The 27,489-nt window shown below is 44.8% G+C and overlaps 2 protein-coding genes across 6 annotated transcripts in view; both read left to right on the forward strand.

Annotated features, from left to right (window-relative positions):
* The window catches only part of LOC121005946 (SAP30 binding protein), a 68,013-nt gene extending 45,348 nt beyond the window's left edge, over positions 1-22,665 (forward strand). Inside the window, exons 4-12 of one of the 2 annotated variants that reach the window (XR_005779985.1) lie at positions 1,031-1,073; positions 2,890-2,978; positions 5,270-5,361; positions 5,494-5,554; positions 6,651-6,702; positions 8,219-8,277; positions 9,046-9,130; positions 9,230-9,596; positions 22,653-22,665. Coding sequence is in view for 1 of the 2 variants with exons in the window: in XM_040438801.1 (XP_040294735.1) it covers positions 1,031-1,073; positions 2,890-2,978; positions 5,270-5,361; positions 5,494-5,554; positions 6,651-6,702; positions 8,219-8,277; positions 9,046-9,130; positions 9,230-9,411 (663 nt within the window). In the remaining variant the exon portion in view is untranslated. Of the gene's footprint in view, positions 1-1,030; positions 1,074-2,889; positions 2,979-5,269; positions 5,362-5,493; positions 5,555-6,650; positions 6,703-8,218; positions 8,278-9,045; positions 9,131-9,229; positions 9,680-22,652 lie in introns of those variants that run through there. The other variant, XM_040438801.1, reaches the window with a different exon arrangement.
* Positions 21,549-27,489, forward strand: part of ITGB4 (integrin subunit beta 4) — a 65,374-nt gene continuing 59,433 nt past the window's right edge. Inside the window, exon 1 of one of the 4 annotated variants that reach the window (XM_040438794.1) lies at positions 21,549-22,018. In XM_040438794.1, coding sequence (XP_040294728.1) covers positions 22,003-22,018 — 16 coding nt within the window. In that variant the 5' untranslated portion in view covers positions 21,549-22,002. The remainder of the gene's footprint in view (positions 22,019-27,489) is intronic. The other 3 variants (XM_040438795.1, XM_040438796.1, XM_040438797.1) reach the window with 3 other exon arrangements.

Here is a 27,489-nt window from a genome sequence, read left to right on the forward strand (position 1 = left end):
AGAGTGCCTCTTAGGCCTGGTCTTTGGGAACATTCTGTTGGTATTCTAAAAAATCTTCTTCTAGAGACAGCACCACACCTGTCCACAGGTTGGGCCTGGTATTGCAGCTCAGCTACATTGATATGAAGGGGTAGTCTGGGGGGAGGATTCTTTAGAAATGGCTCAGACTGGAAGGGATACTTACCTTCACCTGATTGTCTCTACTTTGTGGTTCTGGTTCAACACCTGTAGATGCCTGCTCAGCCAATCACTAGTCGCTATGGTGAGTTATTTTTGTATTGTTACACATTTCTAAAGAACCCTCCCACCTCTGGACAACCCCATTTAAAGTGGTTCTCCAGGAATTAAGAAAATGAAAATAGGAGAACTAAAATGGCCACCGTCCTATCAGTACACACAAAACCTGTCCTAATCACACAGGACGACAAGTTACTTCAAAGCACTGAGATAAACTGCCTCATCCTCCTCTCTGCTCTGCTTGTCAGGGATTATGATACTGAATACAGTTTAATATGATCTTCAGCTGAATCTCTGTAGGAATGGATTTTATGAGGAGACATGAAGTACAGAGAGGAGGTGGGGATGTGGCTGTGTCCTGCGAGGTGATTAGGACAGGTTTTGTGTGTACTAATAGGACGGCAGCCATTTTATTTCTCCTAATGATTGCTCCCCAGACCAAACGAGCCATTATAACTAATTAAAGATATTTGGGAATATATTTATAATAAAGTAATTTTTAGGTATTTTCATCTTCTTAATTCCCGGAGAACCCCTTTAATGGAGCCGAGCTGCAGTACCAGGCAAAACCCCCATGGTGTTTGTTTTTAAAGCAAGCAGGCATGTTTTGGTCACATATGCATTCCTCTGGTGCCGCTTTTCTGGTAAAAAAGTAATATCAGGCAGGTAGAATCCAAAATATTGCAAATATTGCATTGCTATACTGCTGACAGATCTAATGTCTGTGATCAGTTTTACGGCTTCCTTTAGTAATCCCATTTTTGGCTTAATGGCAACTTTTCATCTCTTCCAGGAACAGTCAGAACTGGAGAAAAAAGATCCCCAGGAGCTGGTGGGTAAGTGTCTTTAAAACAGAGTTATTGGACTACTAGCTGTCCAGTGTCAGGAGACCACATCAAACCACTCCCCATACCTCATCTTCCAGGACCCCCATTATTGGTAGGGCTGGATGACAATCTGATGTGCAAGGGGAGCTCCTGACACTCCCTGACAGATGATGTTGGGGGGGAGACGAGGATAAGCCGTGTTAAATTTCCATGTCTGCTCCCTTTTAGTTCTCCTAGGAGTTAAAGGCTATGGACCCATTCAGGTGAATTTCTTTTTCTTTTTTTTTTGGATTGTATTTGACTCATTTTGGGCTAAAAATAATTTTTTCAGTTGGTCTTAAAGATTTTCAGCAGTTTTTGTGATTCACGGGTGTTAAAAAATCAGTCTATTTGCAGGCTATCCCTCCGGAGATCCATCAGCTGATGTCTCATGTGAAGCCTTATCTCTGATCTCCTGACCTCATAAACACTCGATATATCTAAACTAAAAATATGGCTTAAATTAGTGTTCAGAAAGTCAGGAGATCAGAGACGGTGTCTCACATGAGCCGTCAGTTGATGGAGCTCAGGAGCCACCGTCTGTAAATAGACTTATTATTTTATTAACACCAAAAATCGCAAAAACTTCTGAAATTTTTTAATAAAGACCAGTTGAAAAAAAAAGATTTTTAGCCCAAATTGAATAAAATGCACTCATTAAAAAAAAAATTGCCCTGAAGATGTCCATAGCCTTTAAGCTGTTGTCGGAAGTGTCTGGCAGCAGTTTTCTCCTCTCTCTGCATTGCGTACACATACGACCTGAGTGTACATGTATGGGGGAGTCAGGAGAGGGAGCTGTCAAAGGAGTATGGGCATTTATAGAGTAAATATACCTACAGTAGTAGTTGTGTAACGCTCTGCAAACACAGATTTTCCGTTTGGCCGAGTTAATAATTTCATGTGGGATCCTGGCCTTTTTCGAAACGTATGACACACGAGAGTCACGGATATGACAGTACTAGGGTGTGCTCACGCCCGCCACACCCAGCAGATCCTCAGGATTCTACAAGCCACAGGGCACATTTATTGTATGCGTGAGGCTTCTGTAGCCTACGGTGTCTCACCAATCACTATACCAAATGCCAGCCCGTGTGGTCAGTGACCAGTGCCCTACTCCCCTTTACCCTTGCCACTGAACATAAAGCTGTAACTGCCCTGGCAGTTTACAGTGCCTGCCTTTGTCCTGGCACCCTATTTGAACTGCGCTATCAGAGCTGCCACACACCCCGTGCCCTTTTGGGTGCCCAACAATCCAAGGGATTCTCCCCTGGCCTTTTGCTTATGTTTTCATGCCCTCCCTGCGTCTCAGACACTGTTCCTTTGTGTGTTCTCGGAAAAGGCCTCCTCCTATATTCCTGACGGAACCTGCTTCATGACCTTAACTAATTGGGCACGGAGATTGGCGTTTTGCACTGCTGCCAGATAGGTCTTTGAACTGCAGAGGCGTTGGCGCTGAGCGGGTTAATTGCATTGTATTCCGAGCCCTGACTATCACAATCAATCTGGGGGTAACACCTGATGAATAGCGTTCAAGAAGTTATGTGCCACACAGAGGGCAATTGTTCCCTGGCATCGGAAAAGGGGGCGGTGGGTGCAAAAGCCAGCAGAGCAGCCAGAGGCAGCAAGAATAAGCGGTGGCGTGTCTTCTTGCCCATCCCCCCCCATCAGAACAGCAGAATTAATCCAGCAATTTGGCAGAACTAAAATGTCATGTTTATTACCCAGCGTCTGTTAACTCCTTTGCGTCCATACAGTATAATAAAAGAAATGTGTTTTATCTATCCAGCATCCTTTTCAGAGAGGGTCCGAAACATGTCTCCAGATGACATCAGAATTCCTCCAGAACCACCCGGCCGCTGCTCTAATAACCTGCAGGTAAAATTTGGGCACAGAAGCTGAAGAATCCGTCCATGCGCTGTGTACATCCTCTATATGGAATTCATTACCCTTGGCCTATAGAGGCCACGTATGTCTGTGAGGAATGCATAATGTAGGTGTGAAAGGCTACCGAGGACAGAGAGCTGTGCAGGCAGGAGCATGCCTTCTACATCATCCACGCACACAGCTGGCACACACTGTACAGAGCAGACAGCCTCAGAATATATCGCCATCTGTGCATTTTAGGAAATTGCGCCAAGCTGACTTACTTACGAGCATTCTAAAGTCCTAAAGGCCATCTGTCAGCAGATTTGTACCTATGACACTGGCTGACCTGTTACATGTGCACTTGGCAGCTGAAGACATCTGTGTTGGTCCCATGTTCATATGTGCCCGCATTGCTGAGAAAAATGATGTTTTAATATATGCAAATGGGGCTCTAGGAGCAATGGGGGCGTTGCCGTTACACCTAGCAGCTCATCTCTCTCTCTCTCTCTGCAACTGCCGCACCCTCTGCACTTGATTGGCAGGCCAGGCAGAAAAAACGTCATCACTGCTGAACCTGTCATTCAAAGTGCAGAGGGAGGGCTAGTTGCAGAGAAAGCGGAGCCTCTAGGTGTAAAGGCAACGTCCCCCCCTTTGCTCCTAGAGGCTCATTTGCATATAATCTCAGCAATGCGGGCACCTATGAACATACACAACACAGATGCCTTCAGCTGCCAAGCGCAAACGTAACTGCCGTTCCTGTCGCCACAGGGTTTTATGTAGGGGTTGGAAAACCCAATGGTCTTGTAGTGGTATTCCTACTTCATAAAGCGATGTCGCCACGATATGCCATCACTTTATGAATGGTGGGGGTCCGACCCTCAGAGCCTGGGAATAGAAAAACCCGAGCTGGCCCAATTCACTTGCTTCTGTGCACAGAAAGTGGCTGGCGGATCTCTGCAAGGATAGACTACATCAGTGATGTCACCCCTTCATTCTGGAGGAGGAAGGGGGGGTCCCACAGTGATGACCTGTCCTAGCCATATGTGAATACCGCCTTTGTGTCTATTATTCTTGCTGTTTCTTATATAGCGCCAACATATTCTGCACTGTCCCAAGTGGGCTCACAATCTAAATATCCTATCAGGGAGTCTTTGGAGTTTGTGAGGAAACCATGCAAACACTGGGAGCTTTATACACTGTATAGCCGTTTTATTAGAGACACCCATTTAGTAGCACAATGGACCTCCTTTGACCATCATAACCGCAGCAGTTGGCAGATTTCACTAGGTGCTGAAGTTCTGAAGGAATACTGGTCCATGTGGGCAGGATAGCTTCTCACTAGATTAGATAGTACTGACTTGTTCTGAGCAGCCGACTCTCTCATCACACAGGTGCTCTATAGGATTAGGATCTGGGGTTGGTGAAGGCCAAGGAAGCGAGGACTACACGGTCATGATCCTGGAATTAATCCAAGACTATATGACCCTTGTGGTATGGCTCACTGTCCACCTGCCTTAGGGTAAAAACACCCTAAGGACGGTGTGTTATGTGACTGTCACCATTACAGATTTTTGCCTTCACTCGTATTACCAAACTCTTAATCCGCATAGACAAGTAGAAAGCTGGTGATGATTACTTGGATGGATTTCTACCAATTGATCTTCAGTCAACAAAAGGATTAACGTCAGAAGTAATGATCTTGGTGTTTACAGTACATCACTTTCTAATGTCTCTCTGCTTCGGTATTAGTGCAGAAGGTAGGTAGATACTTCTACGTGGACTTCTCTCCGGTTTCTTCTCACATTCCAAAATATACTGGTTAATTGACTTCCTATGAAGTTGGCCTTCTTGAGTGTGTGGGGCCCACTGGGCACAGGAACTAATATGAATGGTAACTTTCTCTGTACAACACTCCGGAATATGTTGGCGCTGTTTCAGCAGCGAGAAGAAACAACTGGTTGCTCCATGTCTCAGGGGTAGGGCTCATCTGTGAAAGAGAGGCCATGTGGAAGTGGAGTTTATTTCCGTACACTTGTCCTATATAACAGGGGTCAGCAATCTCCAGCACTCCAGCCGTCATGAAACTACAACTCCCAGCTTGCACACTTGCTTGGTTGCTCTCCCATAGAAGTCAGTGGAGCAAGCTGGGATTTGTAGTTTCACAACACCTGGCGCACTACAGGTTGTCCACCCCTGTGGTATAACGTCAGACAAGGATCTTGTCACAAAACATTAGTGGTTAATGACCCGCTCATATACAGAGTGTATTTATGAACATATGCGGGGTTGTCTCTTCTTAGGAGAAAATTCACAAGTTGTATGAAAGAAAGCTGAAAGAAGGGACAGACATGAATCATATCATCCAGAAGAAAAAGGAATTCCGAAATCCCAGGTGAGCGCAGAAGCCAGTAATGCTGGTCATGAGAGGTTTTCTTCCCACCACTTACCTGCAGTACACCGCTGGTGCAGGCAGACTATGGGGTCAACTTTGTTACTCACGGCGAATTATTATTTTATCTTGCAGTATTTACGAAAAGCTCATCCAGTTTTGTTCCATTGATGAACTTGGCACTAATTATCCTAAGGTAAGTGAGAAACACCTAGTGATGTATAGTACTTGGGCCAGGGCTACACAGCGACACTGGTCGCAGCCAGGATCGCTGAGTAGCGGAGATCTCCTAGAAATGAGCGTGATCGCCAAGACATTCACAAGAAATCTAACACTGCTGGATTTCTTGAAACTGTCAGAGCGATCCAATTCATTTCTATGGGATCACCACTACTCGGCAATCTTGGCTATGCCAGGCTGTCACCATGTAGCCGTAGCCTTGGGGACAAAGGATCTAGGAATAAATAACCGGATGACCCCTTTAATCTCATCTCGCCCACAGTGGCGAGTCTAAAAAGAACTGCATTCAGGCAGTCTCAGGAGCTGTCTGTCAAACCTCAGATTAGACCCCTAATCTTTCAGACCTCCGATCAGACCCCCTATCTTTATTAGACTTCAGATCAGACCCCCAGTATTCATCATACATAAAATAAATCCAATTAACTCTCCTGCTCCTGACAGCACTGCGGATCCAGCACTCTCTGCCTGGTCTTCTGCCAGCACAGTAGGTCTTCTGACCAGATGTCTCGCAGCGTCAGGTCATAGTGCACTCCTACGTACACTACGTCATGGCACTATACGCAGTCAGGACACTTTACAGCATCTGGAAGAAGACCAGGGAGCAGTGACTATAGCCAACGCTAGCAGCACTACACTCATAGTATTTGCTTTATAGGACACACTTTTGGGGGGGGAGGGGGAATTGCGTCTTATAATGCAAAAAATACGGTGTGTACAGATAGATATACACACCATATTTTTCGCTTTATAAGACACACTTTTTTTATTTTATCTACCCTTAAATAGTGGTTGTGGCTCTTCACAAGCCAATATGGTGAGGGCATTACCACAAAAGCTTATATGTGTGTTGAATTCACTGGTGCCACCCTACTTTACTACTCTATGTAGCATCCGGCGCTCTGTATTGCAATAACTTGTCCACAAATATACTTCCCTCCATTCCTTCAGCAGGCTAGAGTGATGAAAAATAGAGACTGGCTGCTGTGGGCGGTCGTCTGGTTCACCCCAGTACAACAGTGCGCTGACAGGTTCACTTTTATTGCCTATTACAGGATATGTTTGATCCTCATGGCTGGTCAGAAGATTCCTATTACGAGGCCCTCGGTATGTGTTCGCCATGCATTATAATACTAATTAATGCACTAAATGCAGAATTCAGCTTTGTTTTCAGCCCATCCACACCTAAACCTTTTGAGTGCTAGCGTTTGGATGTGTAGAAACATTTTTTTTTTTTTTTTTTTTTTTTATTCGCATAGATTTGACTCTCATAATTCTTAGGGCTTCTGTCATGAGGAACATGGTTATTAAACGGTCTGACTTTAGACATGTGATGATGTCAGCTGAAGCTAACAACTTTGTCCCTTTCTATGAGCCTCCGTTTTTGTGAAAAATATTGAAGCGCTCACTAGTATTCGCCTTTTAAGACGCACTACCCTTTTCCCGCACTTTTGGGGGGAAGGGGTGCGTCTTATGGAGCGAAAAATACGCTATGTTAGTTTTTTCTACTTGGAAGCCAGTGATGAAGTAAATTGCCCAGGTATTGACAACAGGCAGAGATTTTGAGACTGTATATAGAAAATGTAAGGTACAATGTTAAGTGATTAACGGGATATTCCAGGATTTTAATATTAACGGCTTATCCTCAGGACCACGCCCCTGCTGATCTGCTCTTTTCACTGTGTAGCAGTCGGAGCTGGTAACTACAGCATTGCCCCCACTGAAGTGAATGGGAGAAGCACTACAGTAACTGGCTCTATCCACTACACTGTTGCAACCCCCGCCGATCAAATATTTATGGGCAATCCTGGGGATAGGCCATCAGTAGTAAAATCCTGCTGAAACAGTAAAAATGCCTATAAATTGCTAACCTTGCCCACCTAATCATGGTTGCACAGGCTGGGGTCCCTCAGTTTAATTTTGGCTTAGAAGGGGTTCCACATCAAAGACAATGGGGGCATATTGCTAGGATATGCTCCCATGGTCTGATAGGTGCAGGTCCCACCTCTGGAACCCGCACCTACACAGCACCGCATGTGCAACCGCCCTCTATTCATTTCTATGGGGCTGACGAAAATAGTCAAGCGTTGGCTCAGCTATTGAACGGGAGCGGTGGCCGCACAAGTGCTGTGTGCTCCCATTCACTACTACGGGGAGAGCGCTTGGTGGTGGCCGGGGTTCCCGCTCCGTTCCCGGTGTAGGTGCGGGTCCTAGAGGTGGGACTTGCACCTATCAGACAATGGGGGGCATATCCTAACGATATGCCCCCATTGTCTCAGATAGGAATACCCCTTTAAACTTTATTGATATCATGCGCTTGGAGAATTTGGCCTCTTCCCCATAAGTGGTTGGAATTTTAGCAAAACGGTGACCTTGCCAGAGGCGCATGAGATGGTCGAGCTCTTCATCTTTCACTAGCCCTCTGCTCCTTCACCCCTCAAACACGTCTTTTCCCTCCTTCCCTTTATTGGCTCATTCTCATGTTGGTTCCCACCTGGGTAATGTTGCCCCTCTACTGATATGTCCTTATCTGGGATCATTTGTTCTTTTTCCTGACTTGACTCTTTGTGCCTGCAATTGAATCATATTGCCTTCATCTGCTTCTTTGTTCTTTTTACTGCAGCAAAAGCCCAGAAGATCGAAATGGACAAACTAGAAAAAGCGAAAAAAGAACGAACAAAGGTGAATCTGTGTGGCATGCCTGTGGGCAGAGTGAAAGGGAACCTGTCACCGGGATTTTGTGTATAGAGCTGAGGACATTGGTTGCTAGATGGCCGCTAGCACATCCGCAATATCCAGTCCCCATAGCTCTGTGTGCTTTTATTGTGTAAAAAAAACGATTTGATACATATGCAAATTACCCTGAGATGAGTCCTGTCCCTGAGATGAGTCAGGGACAGGACTCATCTCAGGTTCATTTGCAGAAAATTCTGGAGAAAAAATGCTTTCAATTCATATGCAAATGAGAAGTTAAGTGCACCAAGGGCGGGGCCTTTGCTTCCTCTGCCTGCCCCTTCCTCTCCTTGATAAATATGGTTAGTTGGGATGGCCCTGACGGTCAAGGAGGGGCTGGAAGAGGAAGTAGGAGGAACAAGGGTGCGCAGAGTGGCTTAAGCCTGCCCTTGGTGCACTTAACTACTCGCTTGCATTTGGATTAGATTTACTCAGTGAAAGGTATCGCTATATTCAGCGCGGCTGTGTGCCGGGCTAACAGTGAATATCCTGGTGGCAGATTCCCTTTAAGCATATTCCACATAAAAGCTAATCTTGGACAACCCCTTTAAGATTGCGCAGTAGGTTTATCTGCAGTTCTGTGTAAAACTATGGATAACACAATGTGATATCTTGATGACTTGTGCCAAATATAAAAGTCCTCTCTGATGAGCTCAGCTAGATTTATAGTTTATTCCACTTCCGTCCTGTAACCAGCCGACTCTTTCTTTCTTTCAGATTGAGTTTGTGACTGGCACTAAGAAAGGTACAACTACCAGCGCACCGACTGGAACAACCAGCACCACAACTACAGCTACAGCAGGTACGTGTCCGCTGGGTGTTAATACTACTACATGTAAGCATACAAAGCAGAAGTAAAGGTGTTCATGGCCATCTCCTCATTATGCAATGATCTCTACAGATGCTCAAAAAAGGAAAAGCAAGTGGGACTCTGCGATACCATTGACCACCATTTCTCAGCCCACCATCCTCACCACCACTGCCACATTACCTTCTGTCGTCACAGTAACCACCAGCGCAAGCGGCTCAAAAACTACCGTCATCTCTGCTGTTGGAACGATTGTCAAGAAGGCCAAGCAGTGATGCCACAAGCCGGGCTCCGGCGATAGACTTGTACTTTCCTGACTCAGAGCTGCTCAATATTCACAAAACCAAGTTTACTGGATGTGAATCGCTGTGCTAGCAGCTCTAAAAGATTTATGCGGTGAGGGGGTAATGAATGGGAAGCCTGCATTCCTTTCCCATTAACGCCTCAGAAGCCCGAATCAGTGTACAGTGTGTGAACGATCTATAGAAGTTTGTGTCTTCTTTTTATTTCAAGACTATTAAATTCTTAGGGTTTTCTATTTCAGTTACTGCGTTTGGATTTTTTTTTGCCAGTTTCTTCCTCCCGTGTCGCACAGGAGGGCACATGAAAATATCGCTTGTCCTATTGTCATAGACACAAAGCACCAATGAAAATGTATCCTATATAATTTAGTGCGCACCTGTTCTCCTGCTGGTAACATTGAGATGACTTCCAAGCACACAAACACAAAGCTTTACCTTAGGCCTCATGCACACTATCGTAAGCATTTTGCAACCCTCGAACCGCAGATGACCTCTTTGTGCTGTCCGCCTTTTTTTGTGGCCCCAGAAAAATGAAAGGATCCGTGAAACACCTCCAGCGCTATTTTTAACCTCTCCAGCCCTATTGTACTATGCATTCTGTATTCAGAATGCTATTATTTTCCCTTATAACCATGTTATAAGGGGAAATAATAATGATCGGGTCCCCATCCCGATCGTCACCTAGCAACCGTGAGTGAAAATCGCACCGCATCCGCACTTGCTTGCGGATGCTTGCGATTTTCACGCAACCCTATTCACTTCTATGGGGCCTGCGTTGCGTGAAAAACGCAGAATATAGAACAGGCTGTGATTTTCACGCAACGCACAAGTGATGCGTGAAAATCACCGCTCGTGTGCACAGCCCCATAGAAATGATTGGGTCATGATTCAGTGCGGGTGCAATGCGTTCAACTCGCGCATCGCATCCGCGCGGAATACTCGCCCGTGTGAAAGGGGCCTTAGGCTACTTTCACACCAGCGTTTTTGCTGGATCTGTCATGGATCAGCAAAAACACTTCCTTTACTGATAATACAACCGTCTGCATCCGTTATGAACAGATCCGGTTGTATTATAGCCAAGACGGATCCGTCATGAACACCATTGAAAGTCAATGGGGAACGGATCTGCTTTCTATTGTGTCAGAGAAAACAGATTCTTCCCCATTGACTTACATTGTGTGTCAGGACGGATCTGTCTTGCTCCGCACCAGATCGCGGACAGAAAAATACTGCTTGCAGCGTAAGGGTACATTCACATGTCTGTAACGTGTTTTACGGATCCGCAAAACACGGACACGGCAATGTACGTTCTGCATTTTGCGGACCGCACATCGCCGGCACTAATAGAATATGCCTATTCTTGTTCGCAATTGCGGACAAGAATAGGACATGTTCTATTTTTTTCGGAAACGGAAATGCGGACCCGGAAGTGCGGGTCCGCATTTCCGGAGCTAGGCCGCATATTGTGCGGCCCCATAGAAATGAATGGGTCCGTAGCCTTACTTATCAAAGAACAGGCAGCCATCTGCCCATATTAAAAAGTCATAATGGGTCCATTATCCTGATACTGAAGATTTTGGTAAGTACTGCAATCTAGACCCCTACTACAACGGGATACACCCTACAAGAATGAAGTGGTGTTTTAGTGTAGTGGAATCTGCTATGAATGCTATATCCATAGGGTAGGCAGTCAATGAATGATCAGTGAGGGTCAGACTCCTGTGCCCATGCTGCTAGCACCACAGCACCCTATATTCTGCTGATTGGTGGGGGTCTTAGGGATCTGACTCGTACCGATCATACTATCTAGGCCATAAATAGAAATTCTTGTAAAACAACCTAGTTAGTGGTTCAGGAGATCATTGGCAGTCACGTACTGATGAAACCTTCTATGAATAATAAATTGGACTGTTGTCTCTTTCGGGGGACATAAAACACAAAATTACTGGCTTCAAAAGAAAAAGACCCTGAAATGAGAAGAAAAAGCATGTTTCCAGCAGATGAGCTCCTTTTACAGTTTGTCAAAGAATGGGTCTTCTGTGTGTCATGACCTCCTGCATTCCAGCAGTTCAGTGGGCACATTTCTGTTCTTGTCCTCTAAGGGCCCTTTTACACGAGCCGTTCCTTCCCAATCATGTAAACATGCACCGATCGTTTGTCGGGTGAGCCCATTTATTGCGCAGCACCAGAAATAATTGCTCGTCAGCTACATATCACCCTGTGTAAAGAAGGCATGTGCTGCCGACGTTATGCAAACTGGGGAACGACAGAGCGTAGCAACAATAGTTTGTCCACCATCTATACATAAGCGCTGATTAACTCGTATATCATCATTTGGCGCTTCTTTGGGACAGGAATAGCGCCGCGTAAGAGGACGCTAAAGGCCCCTTTACGTAGGCTGATACAACAGGCAATTATCGGACCAAACAGGCCCATTGAAGTAGGGGTGGGCGATATATGCAATATAAATTTGTGCCACGATATGGATTTTGTGCATATCGCCGGACCGCGATATGATCACGGAGCGGTAGTGAATGATCGCACTCTCGGCGCGCACCATGTTCTCCTGAGCCGGCACAGTGGAGAAGGAGGGAGTCCCTCCCTCCCCGACTGTGGCCACTGCGCCACCAATGAATGCCTGAATACCAGTAGCGTTCATGTGCCGGCCATATCCCGGCCCCTATGACTGCACGCTGCGATCCGCTGCAATTAACCCCTTAGTTGAGGGGTTAATCGCGCGGATCACAGCGTCCTGTCGGGTGCCGGGAATGTTCTTCAGTCTCGACTCTCTGCATTGGTGGCAGTGGGCAGTTCCGATCGTAATCCCATCAGTGTAATGCTGGGGCTCCGATCGGTTACTATGGCAGCCAGGAGTCACGCTACTGAAGTCCTGGCAGCATTATACTCACGTGCGCCGTGGCTGCCGGTCGCTCCTTCTTCTGTCTGTGCGGCGCATTGCTAATGTTTATAGCATTAGCAATGTGCAGCACAGACCTAGGAGAAGAAGGATCAGAGGCTGGGGGGGCACATCAGAGGCTGGCTGCCATGGTAAGCTCCCTGCTGTTGTGTGCACAAAGCACAGGGCAGCAGGGAGAGTGTAAAGTCCTATTCACCCTAATAGAGCTCTATTAGGGTGAATATGACAAGGGTTCTAGCCCTTAAGGAGGCTAATAGTTATTAAATAAAAAGTAAAAAAAAATAAAAAGTTTAAACACCCCCCCCCCCCCCCAAATATAGAAAACAATATATCGCGATTTAAGCATATCGCACATGCTTAAAATTATATCGCAATATAGATTTTAGGCCATATGGCCCACCCCTACATTGAAGTCTATGGATCTGTGAAAACCATAACATGGAATCAGTCAGTTCTGTCACTGATTTTCATGGGCCATTGGTAGGAGATGGCTCTAGAAACTGAGGACTGTATTACACTATGCGATCAGGCAGATGAATGTCGGGAAGGAAGCATTCCTTTCTGCTTGTCGGTGGAGAAGACTGCTGCTATTACATGCAGCAATCTCCTCCACAGTATGGGGGAGGAGCAATCGATAATGCCATCTCTCGTCATACTGAATCACTGCTTGCCGGCAGCAGATCATGATTAGACAGCACGAACTTGCGCCGGCAAGTGATTTTTAAACCTGCTGAAATATTCTGATAAATGAGCACCATCGGGTAATCGGTGGCAGGTCATCGCTAACGAGCGTTCCTACAAACGCTTGTTAGCGGTGATCGGCCCAACAGTCGCCTGGTGTAATATAGGCTTCATTTTCAGCCTAACCGTACGTAGAACATGGATGACACACAGACCAAACACGGATCCTTCACAGACATGTGAAAGAGGCCAAAGTGTTTATTATTTTCATGAATTTGCTTTATTAAAGTGTTGAAGACCTCTCTTCAGGTTAGGTCATCAATATATGATCGGTGGGGTTTCAACCCACAAATCAGCCGTTTGAAGAGAGACAGCCCTGTGTATTGTATTGCAGTCCAGGCCCATTCGCTTGAATGAGGTTGAGCTGCGTCTAGGCCGTGTGACCGATGACCGTGACGTCACTGGCCTAGTAAGATGCAGGATCACTCAACGAGGCACCTTGGCCTCCTCAAACAGCCACAGTCGGACCTCCACGATCAGATATGGATGACCTTCTCTAAGCATAGGTTATCAATACCCCTTTGTCTCTATTGCCCTTTTTAAATACATTTCATGTATGCTTTCATTTTTTATGAACCTGATAATATATTACAAACCTGTCAAGCTCTTGCGTATATTGACTTGCACTTGAACATGGAGTTCCCAATAAACCAGCTTTGGAGAGACCATAGTGATATCAGTGTAAGGCCTCTTGCACACAAACGTATATTCATTCCGTTCCGAAATACGGAACCATTCATTTAAACGGGTCTGCAAAAAAGAAATGGAAGGTACTCCGGGTGCATTCCGTTTTCGTATTTCCTATTATTGTCCGCATTACGGACAAGGATAGTACTGTTCTATTAGGGGCCAGCTGTTCTGTTCCGTTCCGCAAAATACGGAATGCACACGGATGTCATCTGTGGGTTTTTTTGCAGACCGCAAAATACATACGGTCGTGTGCAAGAGGCCTAAATAAGAGACCCTGCCCTGTTTGCAGGGAAGCCTAGAGGTAGCACAGAGTGGAATCACCCATGAAACAGCCTTGACGAGTGTCAGAACTGCTCCTCCCTCATTCCTCCGAATCTGTCCCCTCTGGCAGCTCAAGCCCGGACTCATCCCTTCTAGTAACACGGCATACTGAACACCCCAAGAGCAGGAATCCTAATGGACTCGGGGATTCCAATAACTGAAGGAAATAAAATGGTGTATTCTCTAACCTGTGCAAAGCAATCATCCAATTTCTTCACTGTAAAACTTTGTGCAGCTTCATAGTAATAGCAGGATTTTTAGCGTTTGGCTTTATAATGGTCCCATGTGTCCGTGGCATTATTTGTAAGATAAGTTAGTCTTTGAAAATAGTAAGTATAAGGCTATACCAGGAATCTGTTTGTGTCCGGCCAGTTCTCCGCATTGTCTGCCGGATTACGGCCAGATCCCCACTGGACCCCATTGTACCGAATGGGACCGGCGGACATTCCGTCTGCAACCGACGGTGACGGATGCTGTGAATTCCGGTAGGCTGTTCTCTGCCGGAATTCACACCGCAGCTGTGATACTAGCCCAGGGGTCATCAACCTTTGGCACTCTAGCTGCTGTGAAACTACAACTCCCACCATATAAACATGCTCGGTTGTTCTTCTAAATCCCACAGAAGTGCATGAAGCATTCTGGGAGTTGTAGTTTCTGAACAACTGGAGTGCCGAAGGTTGCTGATCCCTGAACTGAGGCTGGTTTTAAAGTCAGTATAAAACTGAGTCTGCTTATATAGAACCTACCAGTAGCCATTTGGCTCCAGGAGAAGTATATGGTGGGCTCAGCGTGCATGTTGGTACTTGCATCCCTGGATCCGATGAAAGCTGTAATGGCACCGGACGGGGTTAAAAGCAGAGTGTGCTTGGCTTGCATGCTGACCTGCATTCCCTGGACTTTGTGTGGCTGTCATGGCCCATAAACAGGTAGGAACTAGTGTTAGGGACCACTCAATAGAGGCGACCTTGACGTGGTGAGTGGCTTATTACACTTTGGCCAAAATGTACACCAATGCCTCATCCAGCATGGAGGCAGGGCAGAATGCTGGATGCAGAGTGCGATCACTTTTGTATTTTCCGTTTGTATATGATCCCTGAACTAGCCTAAGAAAGACTAAGGCTCCATTCACACGTCCGCAAATGGGTCCGCATTCGTTCCGCACCCATTCATTTTCTATGGGGACGGAATGGATGCGGACAGCACACAGTGTGCTGTCAGCATCCGCATTTGCGGAGCGCGGCCCCGATCTTCAGGTCCGCAGCTCCGCGAAAGATAGAACAGGTCCTATTCTTGTCCGCAGCTTGCGGACAAGAATAGGCATTTCTATAGGGGTGCCGGGCGGGTGTGTTGCGGGTCCGCAACACACCACGGACGTGTGAATGGAGCCTAAAAGTAAATCTGCACATCACACATAGCCTGTCCTACTTGAATGCCGTTTAGTGCTAGTTATTGGCATATTGGCCCACATTTATTAAAGGGGGTTATTCCACAAAAAGTTTTACTGTGCAATTACCAGGGCATTTCATACAGTATTATTGGAAAATAAGTGCAATAAAAGTATTGTTCATTTTTTATGAGCATTACATTGTTCTCCTGGCAGCGCCCCCTGCTGTTTATCCTTCTGGTCCACCTTCTGCTGCATTGAGTGGTGGACACACATGCTCAGTATATTCCCTGCTCCCTTCCCCTTAAGTGCTGATAGTCATCTTATAGTGAAGCAGCCCAGACACTTTGTATTCATTCGTACAGCCCTACTTATAAATTCATAGAAATATATAGCTGTATCTCTCTAGACCAGGGGTAGGCAACCTCCGGCACTTCAGCTGTTGTGAAACTACAACTCCCAACATGCATACTTGCTTGGTTCTTCTCAGAACTCCTATAGAAATGAATGGAGCATTTAGGAAATTGTAGTTTCACAGCAGCTGAAGGTTGCTGACCCCTGCTCTAGACAGTGGAGAATGGTAAGGGGCACTACATGTCATATATATTTCTGGGGTTATATGTGAGGGACTATTTTATATGCAGGGAAGGAAGGGGTTAGCAGCAGCTAATTGCAGTGCTTCCTGGGAGATGCTGGTGCTTGATGAGCTACTGCCCACTAGGTTTGCGCCGGGTATTGAATTATCAATACTTTTGTACCCGGATCAATTCGATACTAGTCTGCGCTACTGCGGATCGCTGTGCCTTGTCATAGGCACTGGAGTTGGGGGAGGAGGGGTGCACTGCGCCACCAATGATGATAACTAACCCATAAATTCCACTATAGGCGGCAAGTGCCAGCGGCAGAATCACATACCTGGCACCCGCCACCTATATTTGAATTAATATTATATATATATTATAAATTATAATCATTGGTGGAGCAGTGCGCCCCCAACCCCTCCAGTCATTGGTGGCAGTGGCCACAGGGTCCTCTCCTCCCCTCTTCATTGGTGGCAGTGGCAGTGGCAGCTTCCGATCGGAGCCCCAGCAGTGAAATCATGTGGGCTTCGATATGTTACCATGGCAGTAAAGTCCTGGCTGCCATGGTAAGCTCCCTGCTGCCGTGTGCACAAAGCACAGGGCAGCAGGGAGAGTGTAAAGTCCTATTCACCCTAATAGAGCTCTATTAAGCCTCATTCACACGTCCGTGGAACATGGTCCGTGAGATACCGGACTGGCATCCTGCTACTGCGGCGGCGGCACAAAGCACACGGCGTCATAGCAACCAATGACGCCGTGCGCTCCTGGTCTAAGTAGGATGCCAGTCCGGTATCTCACGGAGCGTGTTCCACGGACGTGTGAATGAGGCTTTAGGGTGAATAGCCCCTAAGCGGGAAATGGGTATTAAATAAAAAGTAAAAAAAATAAATAAAAAATATTAAGTTTAAATCGCCCCCTTTCCCAATTTGACATATAAAATATATAAACAATAAAAAAATAAACATTACATATCTCCACGTCCGAAAAGTCCAAACTATTAAAATATAAAAAAATATCTCCTATGCGGTAAACGCCGTAATAGAAATAAATAAAAAACGCGCGATTCGCCATTTTTTTTTGTCACCTTGTCCCTCCAAAAAATAGGATAGGACTGTTCTATGATGGGCCAGACGTTTCATAAAATGTGAAATGCACGCAGCTTTCTTGGTGCTTTATTTTTTTCCTGTGGTATCGAGTATCGCAATACTTTTTTATGGTATCGAAATCGAATCAAACTGTTGGTATCGTGACAACCCTACTGCCCACCCACAGAAAGGCAAGCAAGTTCTGCAAAATAAGCAGGTAAATGAGTAAAAAAAATTGTTTTACATTTCTTGGATAAACTATAAGAGCACAATTAAAATAAGTGATATAAAGAGCAGCCTTCAACTAGTACATTATTAAAGGGGTATTCCCATCTTGTAAAGTCAAGGCTTATCACTATGGTATGCTATCCTTTTATGATTGTGAGAGTCCGATGCCTGAGATGCCACAGTCCCAACAATGAATGGGCAGCAGTGCTGGATTAGCCCTCGAACCCCATCACTGCTTTTCCCTGCGCAGCAGCGCCCCCGGCCACCCGCTGTGCAGGGAGTTGCAGCGCTGTCTGGCTGCAGTTCCCTCCACAGTCAGTGGATGGCATCACCACTGTGCAGGAAAAATGTAGAAAAGGAGGCAGCACTAAACCAAGGCTGCGGCCCCTAAAGTCTCAGGGTTGCTTGGGGTCCCTAATGGTCAGGCCTAGTGATAGGTCATCACTTTATAACCCTTTAATAAATACAGGCCAATGAATGTATACAGTGTATTGTCAATACTTCTACTGTGTGGCCGGTCACCTTTTATAGAAAGGGATGTCAGTACTGGTCAGGGGGTAAAATTATTTTGCCCAAGATGCATTGCTGTAGTCCCATCTTTGCTGCCCGTAGAGACAATTTCCAGTGCCTGTTATCGATATGGGCAGATCTACAATATTCTCCCCTACACCTTTCCGCACACTTTGTATCTGCACCAATGTCTCTAAAATAAAAAATAAAAAACAAATTTGCAAATAGACTTGGTGAAAAATGTCGACCCGTTTTGTGTATTCAGCTCCTGTGCAGACTTATGTGTATTTTACAGGGAATAAGTATTTAAAGGGACTATGTCATCGTAAAATGCAGTGCAATCTGCAGGCAGCAGGTTGGTATATACAGTAGTCCTGTGGGAAAAGGGTCATTCATTCATGCATTTCAACATCTGCTCTCTCTGGACTTAGGAGTTATGGGGGCGGTCCTGATCAGTGATTGACACTTACGCTGCATGACTAAGCCTCATTCACACGTCCATGCCTGAAAAGATGGTCAGTGCCTCCGTGAAGATGTCCATGATGGATCCGTGAGCCGTCCGTGTTTCACTGACGCTGAACAGCTGAAAAAGAATTTTCAAAGCATCTCTTGATCCGTGAAACACAGATGAAACAAGGATGGCATCTGTGGTTTTCACGGACCCATAGACTATAATGGGCGTGATGGATCCGTGAACATGGAAAAAATAGAGCATCCATCCGTGCTTAAAAACGCATGAATACACACATTAAAATGAATGTGGACGTGTGCTGTCCGTGGAGAACACAGACGTGTGAATGAGGCTTTAGCTGACCTAAAGGGGAACTCCACACTCAACATTTGTTGCCTATTACTAGGATCTGCGACAAATGCTAGATAGGCGCTGGTCCCACTCCATTTGCTTGGCTATCCTTAAGGCCCATAGCAGTGAATGGGTAGCAAGTAGTGTTGAGTGAACTTGTGTTTTAAGTTCGGCATCTAAAGTTCGGGTTCGGGTTATCGAAAAATCGCGTTATGGTCCGTGGTAGCAGAATCTATAACGAGATTTTTCGATAACCCGAACCCAAACTTTAGACGCCGAACTTAAAACACAAGTTCGCTCAACACTAGCAGCAAGTCACACAAGTGCAGCTACCTACCTCTCCATTCACTGCTATAGGGCTGCTGGAAATAGCCGAGCCGGCGTTCAGCCATTTTCAAAACTCCCATAGTAGTGAATGAAGGGTGGCCATGCTTGTGCGGCATCTTTCCCTTCACTTCGGGGGTCCCACTCTTGAGATAGAAGCGGGTCCTAGAGGTGGGACCCGCACCTACCTGACATTTGTGGCATATCCTAGCAATATGCCACAAATGTCAAGTTAGAAAAGTCCCTTTAATTGATAAGTAGGACCACCCACATGACTCTCAGAACTATATATCCGTCTGCTAAACAGAAGATAATCCCTTTAATGGACAACCAACCACCATAAAAAACACATTTCTCAGAGAAAACCTCTCCTTGTTACCCAATGGCAACCAATCACCATTCACCTTAAAATTTCTAACCAGCACTTGCAGAATGAGTCGTGGCCTCTGATTGGCTGCCATGGGCCACTCTTCCTCCTGTTTCCCCTTGAGTCTAATCCTGTTTGTATGGGACTGCCTCCTCCATTCAAGGAGGCAGCCAGGAATGCTTCCTGGGACTCTAAAGTGAAAAGTGACAAGCTGGTGACTCACGGACTCTGTGAATATGTGCAAGCTTCTGGGGTCGAATGACTCAGATAAATCCCACCGCAGTGAGATACAAATGTCTCCTCTTTCCTGCTTAAAAGAAATTGAAAGGAATTACCAATATATTGGTGAATCTGTGAGGAAAGGAAGAAAAGCCGCGGCTCCTCCTGTTCCCACACACTTGTCCTATCCCTGCTCAAAGGTCACCGGCTGCTCGGCACAATAACTTCAAGGCGCTCAATTATTATTCAAATGAGGATTGCAAGGTCGTGAGGGGTTAAATAGAGAATCGGGCCCCTGACCCCCGCCCCCAGAGAGGGCAGCCTGGACAGATGACTTCTGTATATGCATTTTTAAAAAAAAAGTCTCCAAATTAGTGATCTTTACCTACTGAATATAATTTTTGTCTTCCATATCGCATGCAATTTTTATTTATTTTTTAGTAGAGTTTTTTTCCCCGATAGAGGAGGTCAAAAAGAAAGTAAAAAACACCAAAAGTTTTATCAAAAAAATGCCACCTACTTAAAGGGGTTGTCTCACTTCAGTAAATGCTGACTGGATTCATTTTTCCATCATATTATACACTGCTCGTATCCAGGGGTTACGACCACCCTGCAATCCGGCCACGGTGGTCGTGCTTGCACAGTATAGGAAAAAGCATCAGCTTCTCTGGTGGCGGGGACCACAGGAGCGCACATAGGCTGGTGCTTTTTCCTATATTGTGCAAGCACGGCCACCGCTGATGGATTGCGGGGTGGTCTGAGTTCGGGAAATGTTTTTTTACAGTACAAATTAATTTATGAAGTTATTACCCGAAGTCTCGCGAGACTTGGCGAAGCAATAACTTCGCCTCATCTGAGCCAATACATTCTAATACTGCACGGAGCTCCTGCTCTGTACAGTATTGGAACGAAGTTTTATGCTAATCGACTTTGGATGTTTCATCCGAAGTCGATTCGCTCATCCCTAGTCGTGAGCATGGAGCCTTACAATAACACAAGCATTTCATATTTGTAAAAGGTGAAAACCAGGGGACCGCCAGGATAATACCTTCAGGAATAGCCCGGAATCAAACTAGTTACTTGACACAGTGGATCCACACCCATCTCCCATTACACCCCACCTAATTATGACCAATAGTATAAAAATGATCAATGTGCTGCATTTTCATACATACTCATATATTGCAGATACAGATGCATCGAATACAGATAACATAAGAGGCTGTATATTTTATTAAGTTCCATTGGTCTGTAATACAGGCTGTAACTCGGGACCATAATTACAGGATAATGTAATGTGTTATAAACATACTCAACTTTTTACCAAATCTTAAAGTGAGTGTCCAGTATAAGAAAAATAACCGTAGATAGTCAAATAAAAAATAACCAACATTTACCTGTCGAATCCAGTGCCGCTCCAACGCCCTCATTTGGTTTTTGTTGACATCCTCGTGACTGCTGCAGTCAATCACTGATCTCAGCAGTCCGGTGCCTTGAGTGCAAGCATCATTGCTGAGGCCAGTGACTGGCTGCAGCAGTCATGTAGACGGAGTAAAGGACCACTGGAGCTTTGGAACTGGAGCGGTGGGGAATAAAAAAACTCATCACATCTCCTGTTATTATACTAATTTTATAAACTATAAGATAATCCCTTTAACAAAATGATACTTTGCATGTGTGCAGGGACACGTCTGCAGTGGTCATCTAGCTGAACTTTGCAGCACACGCCGTCACACATCGCCCAGCATTCAGTGTCAAGATCAACTCAGCCTACCCATCCTGTTGATCCAAATTGCTGCATTCTGGGCAAAGGGGAGGATGGTTTAATTCACTGTTTTGCCTTTTGTTCTCTCCATGCCCCCCCCCTCCCCTTCATGCCTCCACCTCCCCACTAACAATCACTTTTTTCAGTCACTGTGAACTGAAAGGCTGAGGACTCAGTGGCTGAAATCTCTCTCACTTCCAGCATTATCGTACACAGGCGTGTAGAGAAAGTAAGAGGGATCAGAAGAAAGGGGGGGGGGGGAGAGTACATGGTAGGGGGAGGAAGGGCTGTTCCTGCCTTGTACCTGCCCTCCAGGTGTGCTCACAAGTCTATGGAATGTCAGAGGCAGCAGAGCAAGGTCTGAGTCACGCACAGGCGTCCATAAAAATCCTTTTTTTCTCTCTCCCTCTTGCACTTTCTACAAAAGGGGAGGGAAGGACCTGTCTCTCCTGCAGGAGACTGAACTCCAAAATTTCTCTTTGGACCCTGTTTTGAATAGGATACCATCAACCGTGAAGGATTACAAAAGGGCAGAGCTGAGAGTTGGCATACCTTTAGTTCCCTTCTGCGCAGGATCACAATCGCTGGGATATCAGATTAAACCTTTGGGGATTTTTGTTCTCTACCCTGATGAGATTTGCTTCTGGTAAGTCAAATTCAACGTAAGATTTATTTATTTTTTTCGAACAGTTGTAGGATGTGAACTAGCTTTACGGTGCATTAAAAATGAACTACATATAGGAAGTGGAGAACAACATGCCGGGCTCAAATACACAGGCAGGCACCGGCGCCGACCTACGAAGAAACTCAACAGTCCATATCGGTGTGCAGAGAATAGAGATCTAACTACAAAGGTGTCATTGCACAGTCCGCCCAGGGTGAAGGATCAGGAAGAGGCTGTTTTCTCAGGTGTTAGGGAAATCCATATGTGCTCCAACTTCTCTCATGTCTTGTTTTCCATCATTCGGAATTTGATGTGTTTTTTTTTTGTACTGTTGTAATTACTCGATGGTCGGTGCTAAGTTTAAGTTTTTTGGAATTGAATGGGTTAACCGAATATATCATTGCATTACGGCCTTGGACTCATGCAGCGCTGCAGTGTGCTAGTTATGAAGGTTCACGGCTGGCTGTTGCAGCGCCAAAGTAAATTATCACTGTGAATCTGCCTAGAAGGAGACCAGCCCATTACATGAAAATGTGTAGGCTCTGCGTTGATTAAGTTGCTCCATCTTCCAGTAACATGTTGTAGAGCAGGCGTAGCGGAGCAGACTGATCTCTAGTTTTGTGGGAAAACGGTTCTGTCCTTAGGAGTCCAGTGGGCGGTCCTTAGTGAATGGCAGTGGTCTATGTCTATGCAGCAGGACCATCCGCTGGACTCCTATGCACAGAATGAGCAGAAATGTAGGCCAAGTGTATAGGTAGGCTTGACACTCCATGAAATCCAGATTAAAGGTGCTATAATTAAGGGTGTTTGATCATCTGAAACGCGTAAGTAATATGAGATTTTATCTTTGTATGTGTTCCAATATTGATTAAAGACTTTATGGAGTGCTGAACCTACCTATACACTTGAACTTTCTGGGATCCAGCCCTGAGTTCATGCACCTGTGTTTGGTATGGAGGTGAGCTGTTCCTACATTGTCTACATGTTCCCATAACGTATAAGTTCTACTGAATCGTTTCCCAGAAGCTATCAATATGCTCAGCTCCTCCTGCTCTATAATAAGTTATAACAGTACGTTCAATGCTTTAACATCACATGGACAAATTCTTTGTATGAAGAAGTGGATTAAAGTGGAAAACAATTCTTGCACCTTCTGCAGGACATTTTACTTTTCCACCAAAAGCTGTAGATATTCCTACTGAGGAACGTCCTTTCACAAACAGAAACTTTGAGAACTTGTCGGAAACATCTTCATAGCATATTTTAGTAATATAGATAGCCATTGTGTGATGAGATATATGAAGTGTAGAATGCCGGCTTGTTAGATATCTCCTCCTTTGTTACTTGATGCTACGAGGGTGTGATCAGGTAGATGTCAGCAGAAAACATACCTGTAGGGTTTGCTTTTGAAAGTTGAGTCTGTGAACTAGAGGGTTGGTTGTCTGCACACTGCAATGTTCTGTACTTTGGAGACCAGGACCAGGTGTTTGCTCAGAGACACTGACCACCATTAACAATACTAAGTGCTTTCTTTACAACATATGCCATTAACCATGCTTGCCTACAGTGCGCGGAGAATTCAGAGCAAGCCGGATCGCCACATATACAGTATTGAAGTCAGTGCTGTAGGTAACAGTGTTCTATGAAATAAGTGATTTAATCATGGTCAGCGATACCCACAAACCTTCATAGGTACAGTACATTCAACTTTTGCCAAATTTTGGAACATAAACCAATATTTAAGAGGCGACAATCCACTGGTGTAGAAGAATGCTGGCCATGCCTGAAAAAATTTGGCCAAAATGGTCGATTTTGGACATTTTAACTGACCATTTGTATAAAAATGTCAAGCAAATGATTTTTCATGGTAACAGACTTCTGTCTGCCAAAAATGGATGGGAAATGTTGTCCGTCGTCAGCTGAAGTAGAGATATATAATATCTTAACCAGGTTTTCCCCAGGAAGCCAGTTTAATCAGCACTGTTGCTGTTGGGAATGCTCATATGAACGATCCCATTGTTGACCGATTGACCACATTGTGGCCGATCAGAATCTCGTGTATGGGTAGCTTTACTCTAAGGGTAAGGAGTGCAATACGGTGTAGGGGTATGACCTGTTCACAAATATGGGCTTTGCGTCCCATAACAAGGAAACATTTGATGGCCTGTCATAAGCAGCATTTACGACTGGATGCATTATGCTGTCCATTACACAGGGTGCATTGTTCTACTCCCTGAACAAACAACCCCCCTACAGGTGGAAATGTACGCCGAAGAGGACACTGAAATTAGTTCATTGACTGCCATATTGATCTGTGCATACTTTTCACTCCTGTTCTCTAATCCAGACAAATACAATCATCTGCGTTGTTGACGGACTACGGTCACTCACCAATCCATGGGGTCAAATAGTCAGATTTAGGAAAAAGTGTCTAGAATACCATGTTATGGTAGTCATTGTCCAACTAAGACCCACAGAGCAAGGTACTAGCTACAGACACATCCACTTGTATACTGCCCACACTTCCACCAACAAATTTCAGACTCTTTGACACATACTGTACCTTCTACAATGCATCTTCAATTGCAAACTACACACTTTTCCAACATAAAAATAAACTTTTTATATTAAAGCTAGCCAAAATCTCTCAGTCTGAGCCTGCCCCCCCCCCCAAAAAAAAAAAAAAAAAAAAAAAAAGAATAGTGTTCAATTGCCCTGTATCATCCAGAGAAATAGGTTCTCTAAGGAGCCGATCTCAGCTCCTACTTATTGATGGGGTCTACAGATGAAAAAATCCTTTGAGAATTGTGTATTTCAAAATGGGCTTCCCAAAACCAGACAACCCCCTTAAAGGTGTTTACAATGAAACGTATAACCTTAAAGAAGAACATAAGCATTGGAATTCCACACCCTAAGCATAGTGATCCGGTCCAAGTGTTTTTGGTTGTCTTCCAGTGATATCACCTCTGCCTACAGGTGAGGTCTGCCCACAAGATCATATAGCCCTTGCACTCATTTATAAAGTCCATGTGAACTGGCAGTGATGTGTAATTTTGTGGGGTCGTACCACTGACAACACTAACCTTCTAGGCAAGACTGATGGAGGCATAGCCATAGAGATCCAACCAAAGGATAGCCATAAAGTTGTCTTCACATCTTTTTGTTTCATCTGTGTCCATGAAAACTAAGTGGCTCTGTCATGTTCTTGAGACCCCACCATCTGAAAAAAATCAAATAGCAGAATATTTTTTATTTTATCTTAAACACCTGTTTTCGTTTTTCATTTGATATGTTTAGTCATTTACAGTAGCTGTAGTTGGGAAAACCAGAAGGGCTTGCATGATGGGAGCTGGCAGAAGTAGAGGGTCAGGTCAAGGTGTGGTCGTAGGATAAGCACAGAGTTATAGAGGTCAGCAGACAGACTGGTCATCCAAAGTCAGGTTGTGGGTCAACGGCAACCAGAAGGCACATACTTAAATGTTAGGTAGGAGAACGGTCAAGATGACAGCAGGTCACAAAGGTCCAAAGTCACAAATCAAAGTACAAGGAAATAACTAAAGCATCTCTATGACATAATTTGTAAATTATCATGTACAAAACTGCTACGATTTTGATAACTTTACTACTATTTACCTTTATTATATACATATGGTCTCATTCTACTCTTAAGGTACATAGACCTTGCTGATCAGGGCTTACACATCCTGTTTTAATGACCTATAGATCTAAAGTAGTCACAGGAAACCTACAAGTCGTTTATCTAACTATTCCTCCCAACCCCCCCAATACACATTCACACTTGGCTAGTCCGAGCGTCCATGTGTTCATAATTAGGGAGAAGGATAGACACCTATGGTGCCAGCTTGTCTCCATTAAACAAAAGGTTTGAACATGCTAAAATCCAATTGTCCAACCCTTCTTTCCCCAGACATCTCCCATCAGGGGGAGTCTTCTGACACCCATGCAAACTGGCTGTCTGTCGGCTTGGATGCAATCTCTCTCTCTCTCTCTTTCTATGTCTCTCTCTCTCTCTCTCTCTCTCTGTTGTCTCCTGAACTAAAGTAAAGTTTGACTTGGTCATTAAGCAGCTTAGAAGACCAAGAGGTTCTCTACTACTGCATAAATCAGCTTAGAAGACCAAGAGGTTCTCTACTACTGCTTAAATCAGCTTAGAAGATTGTTTAAGAGAGTAGCGAGAGGGACCCGAGACCAAGCTGTCAGACGACCATCCTGATTCATCCTGATTTTACTGTGAACAGTATTCTGCAGCTTGCTGTGTACTGTAAAACATAGAAGTTGCAGAAGCCAAACAAAGCACCATTTTTAATAAAAGGCTATTACAAAAAAGATTTTTTTTAAAGTCCAGAATACACTTAAATCAATAACAAAAAAAAAGGCTCCAAAGGTGTGCATAGTCTTTAAAGGGGTTTTTCAGGATTTTTATATTCATGGTGTATCATACACAGCTCCATCCAAAGCTGGTTACTGCAGCACTGCTCCCATTCACTTCAATAAGAGCGAAGTTTAGTCCACCACACAATGGACGGAGCTGTGAAGTTCCGGCGTTGGAGCTACTCAAGAACAGTTGACTGACAGAGGTCAGTCCCCTAACAATCTGATACTGATAGCCTAAAATCCTCCGGAAACCCCTTTAAGGCTTCCCTAAGGCTCTGCTAATAGGAGATGCCTTTTATCTTATCTGATAAATGTAACGATCCATACACCTATGTGTCCACCACATGACAGGGCAGATTCTTATCCACAGGAAGTAAGTAATGAAGGTTTCTATTCACCTACTGTAGGCATTTTTCATTATACAAATCATAACATTTACTTGGGAAAACCGGAATAAGTAAAATAATCGATACTATCTTTAAGGGGTTCTTCACACTGGACAGTGCTTTTATTTATATAAGCTAATCACAGGGTCTTCCACTTGCTGAGACCCTCAGTGATTAATTGGAAACTGTGGGACAGCGCCATCAGAGGTGAAATGCGCATGGCATGTTGAACTCCGACAAAAAATTTTATTCTCTGACCAGTTAAAAAGTTGCATGATGTAATCTGCAGTGAAGGTAATCTTCTTACCAGTGACTGTATTTGTGAGTTATAACCCCCCTTCTGATCCTCAGCTGTGTCATGTGACCAGCAGTCTGATATCCAACTGACACAGGACAGGAAGTCAGTTACTTCTCCATTCATTCCTATGAGACTGACATTGAGGCTCCTATAGGAATACATAGAGAAACTGGCTTCCTGTCCACACATAAGATGCTGTGTTATTTGGAAAGTCAGAGTGCTGGTCACATGACAGAGCTGAGGAGCAGAAGGGAGGTTATAACTCACAAATACAGTCACTGGTAAGAAAATTACCTTCTACACAGGTTACATCATGTATCTTACTAACAGGTCAGAGAATATAAATTTTTGTGGGAGTGCTTCTTTAAAATGTA

Source organism: Bufo bufo, chromosome 6, assembly GCF_905171765.1.
Source record: "Bufo bufo chromosome 6, aBufBuf1.1, whole genome shotgun sequence".
Lineage (NCBI taxonomy): Eukaryota > Metazoa > Chordata > Amphibia > Anura > Bufonidae > Bufo > Bufo bufo.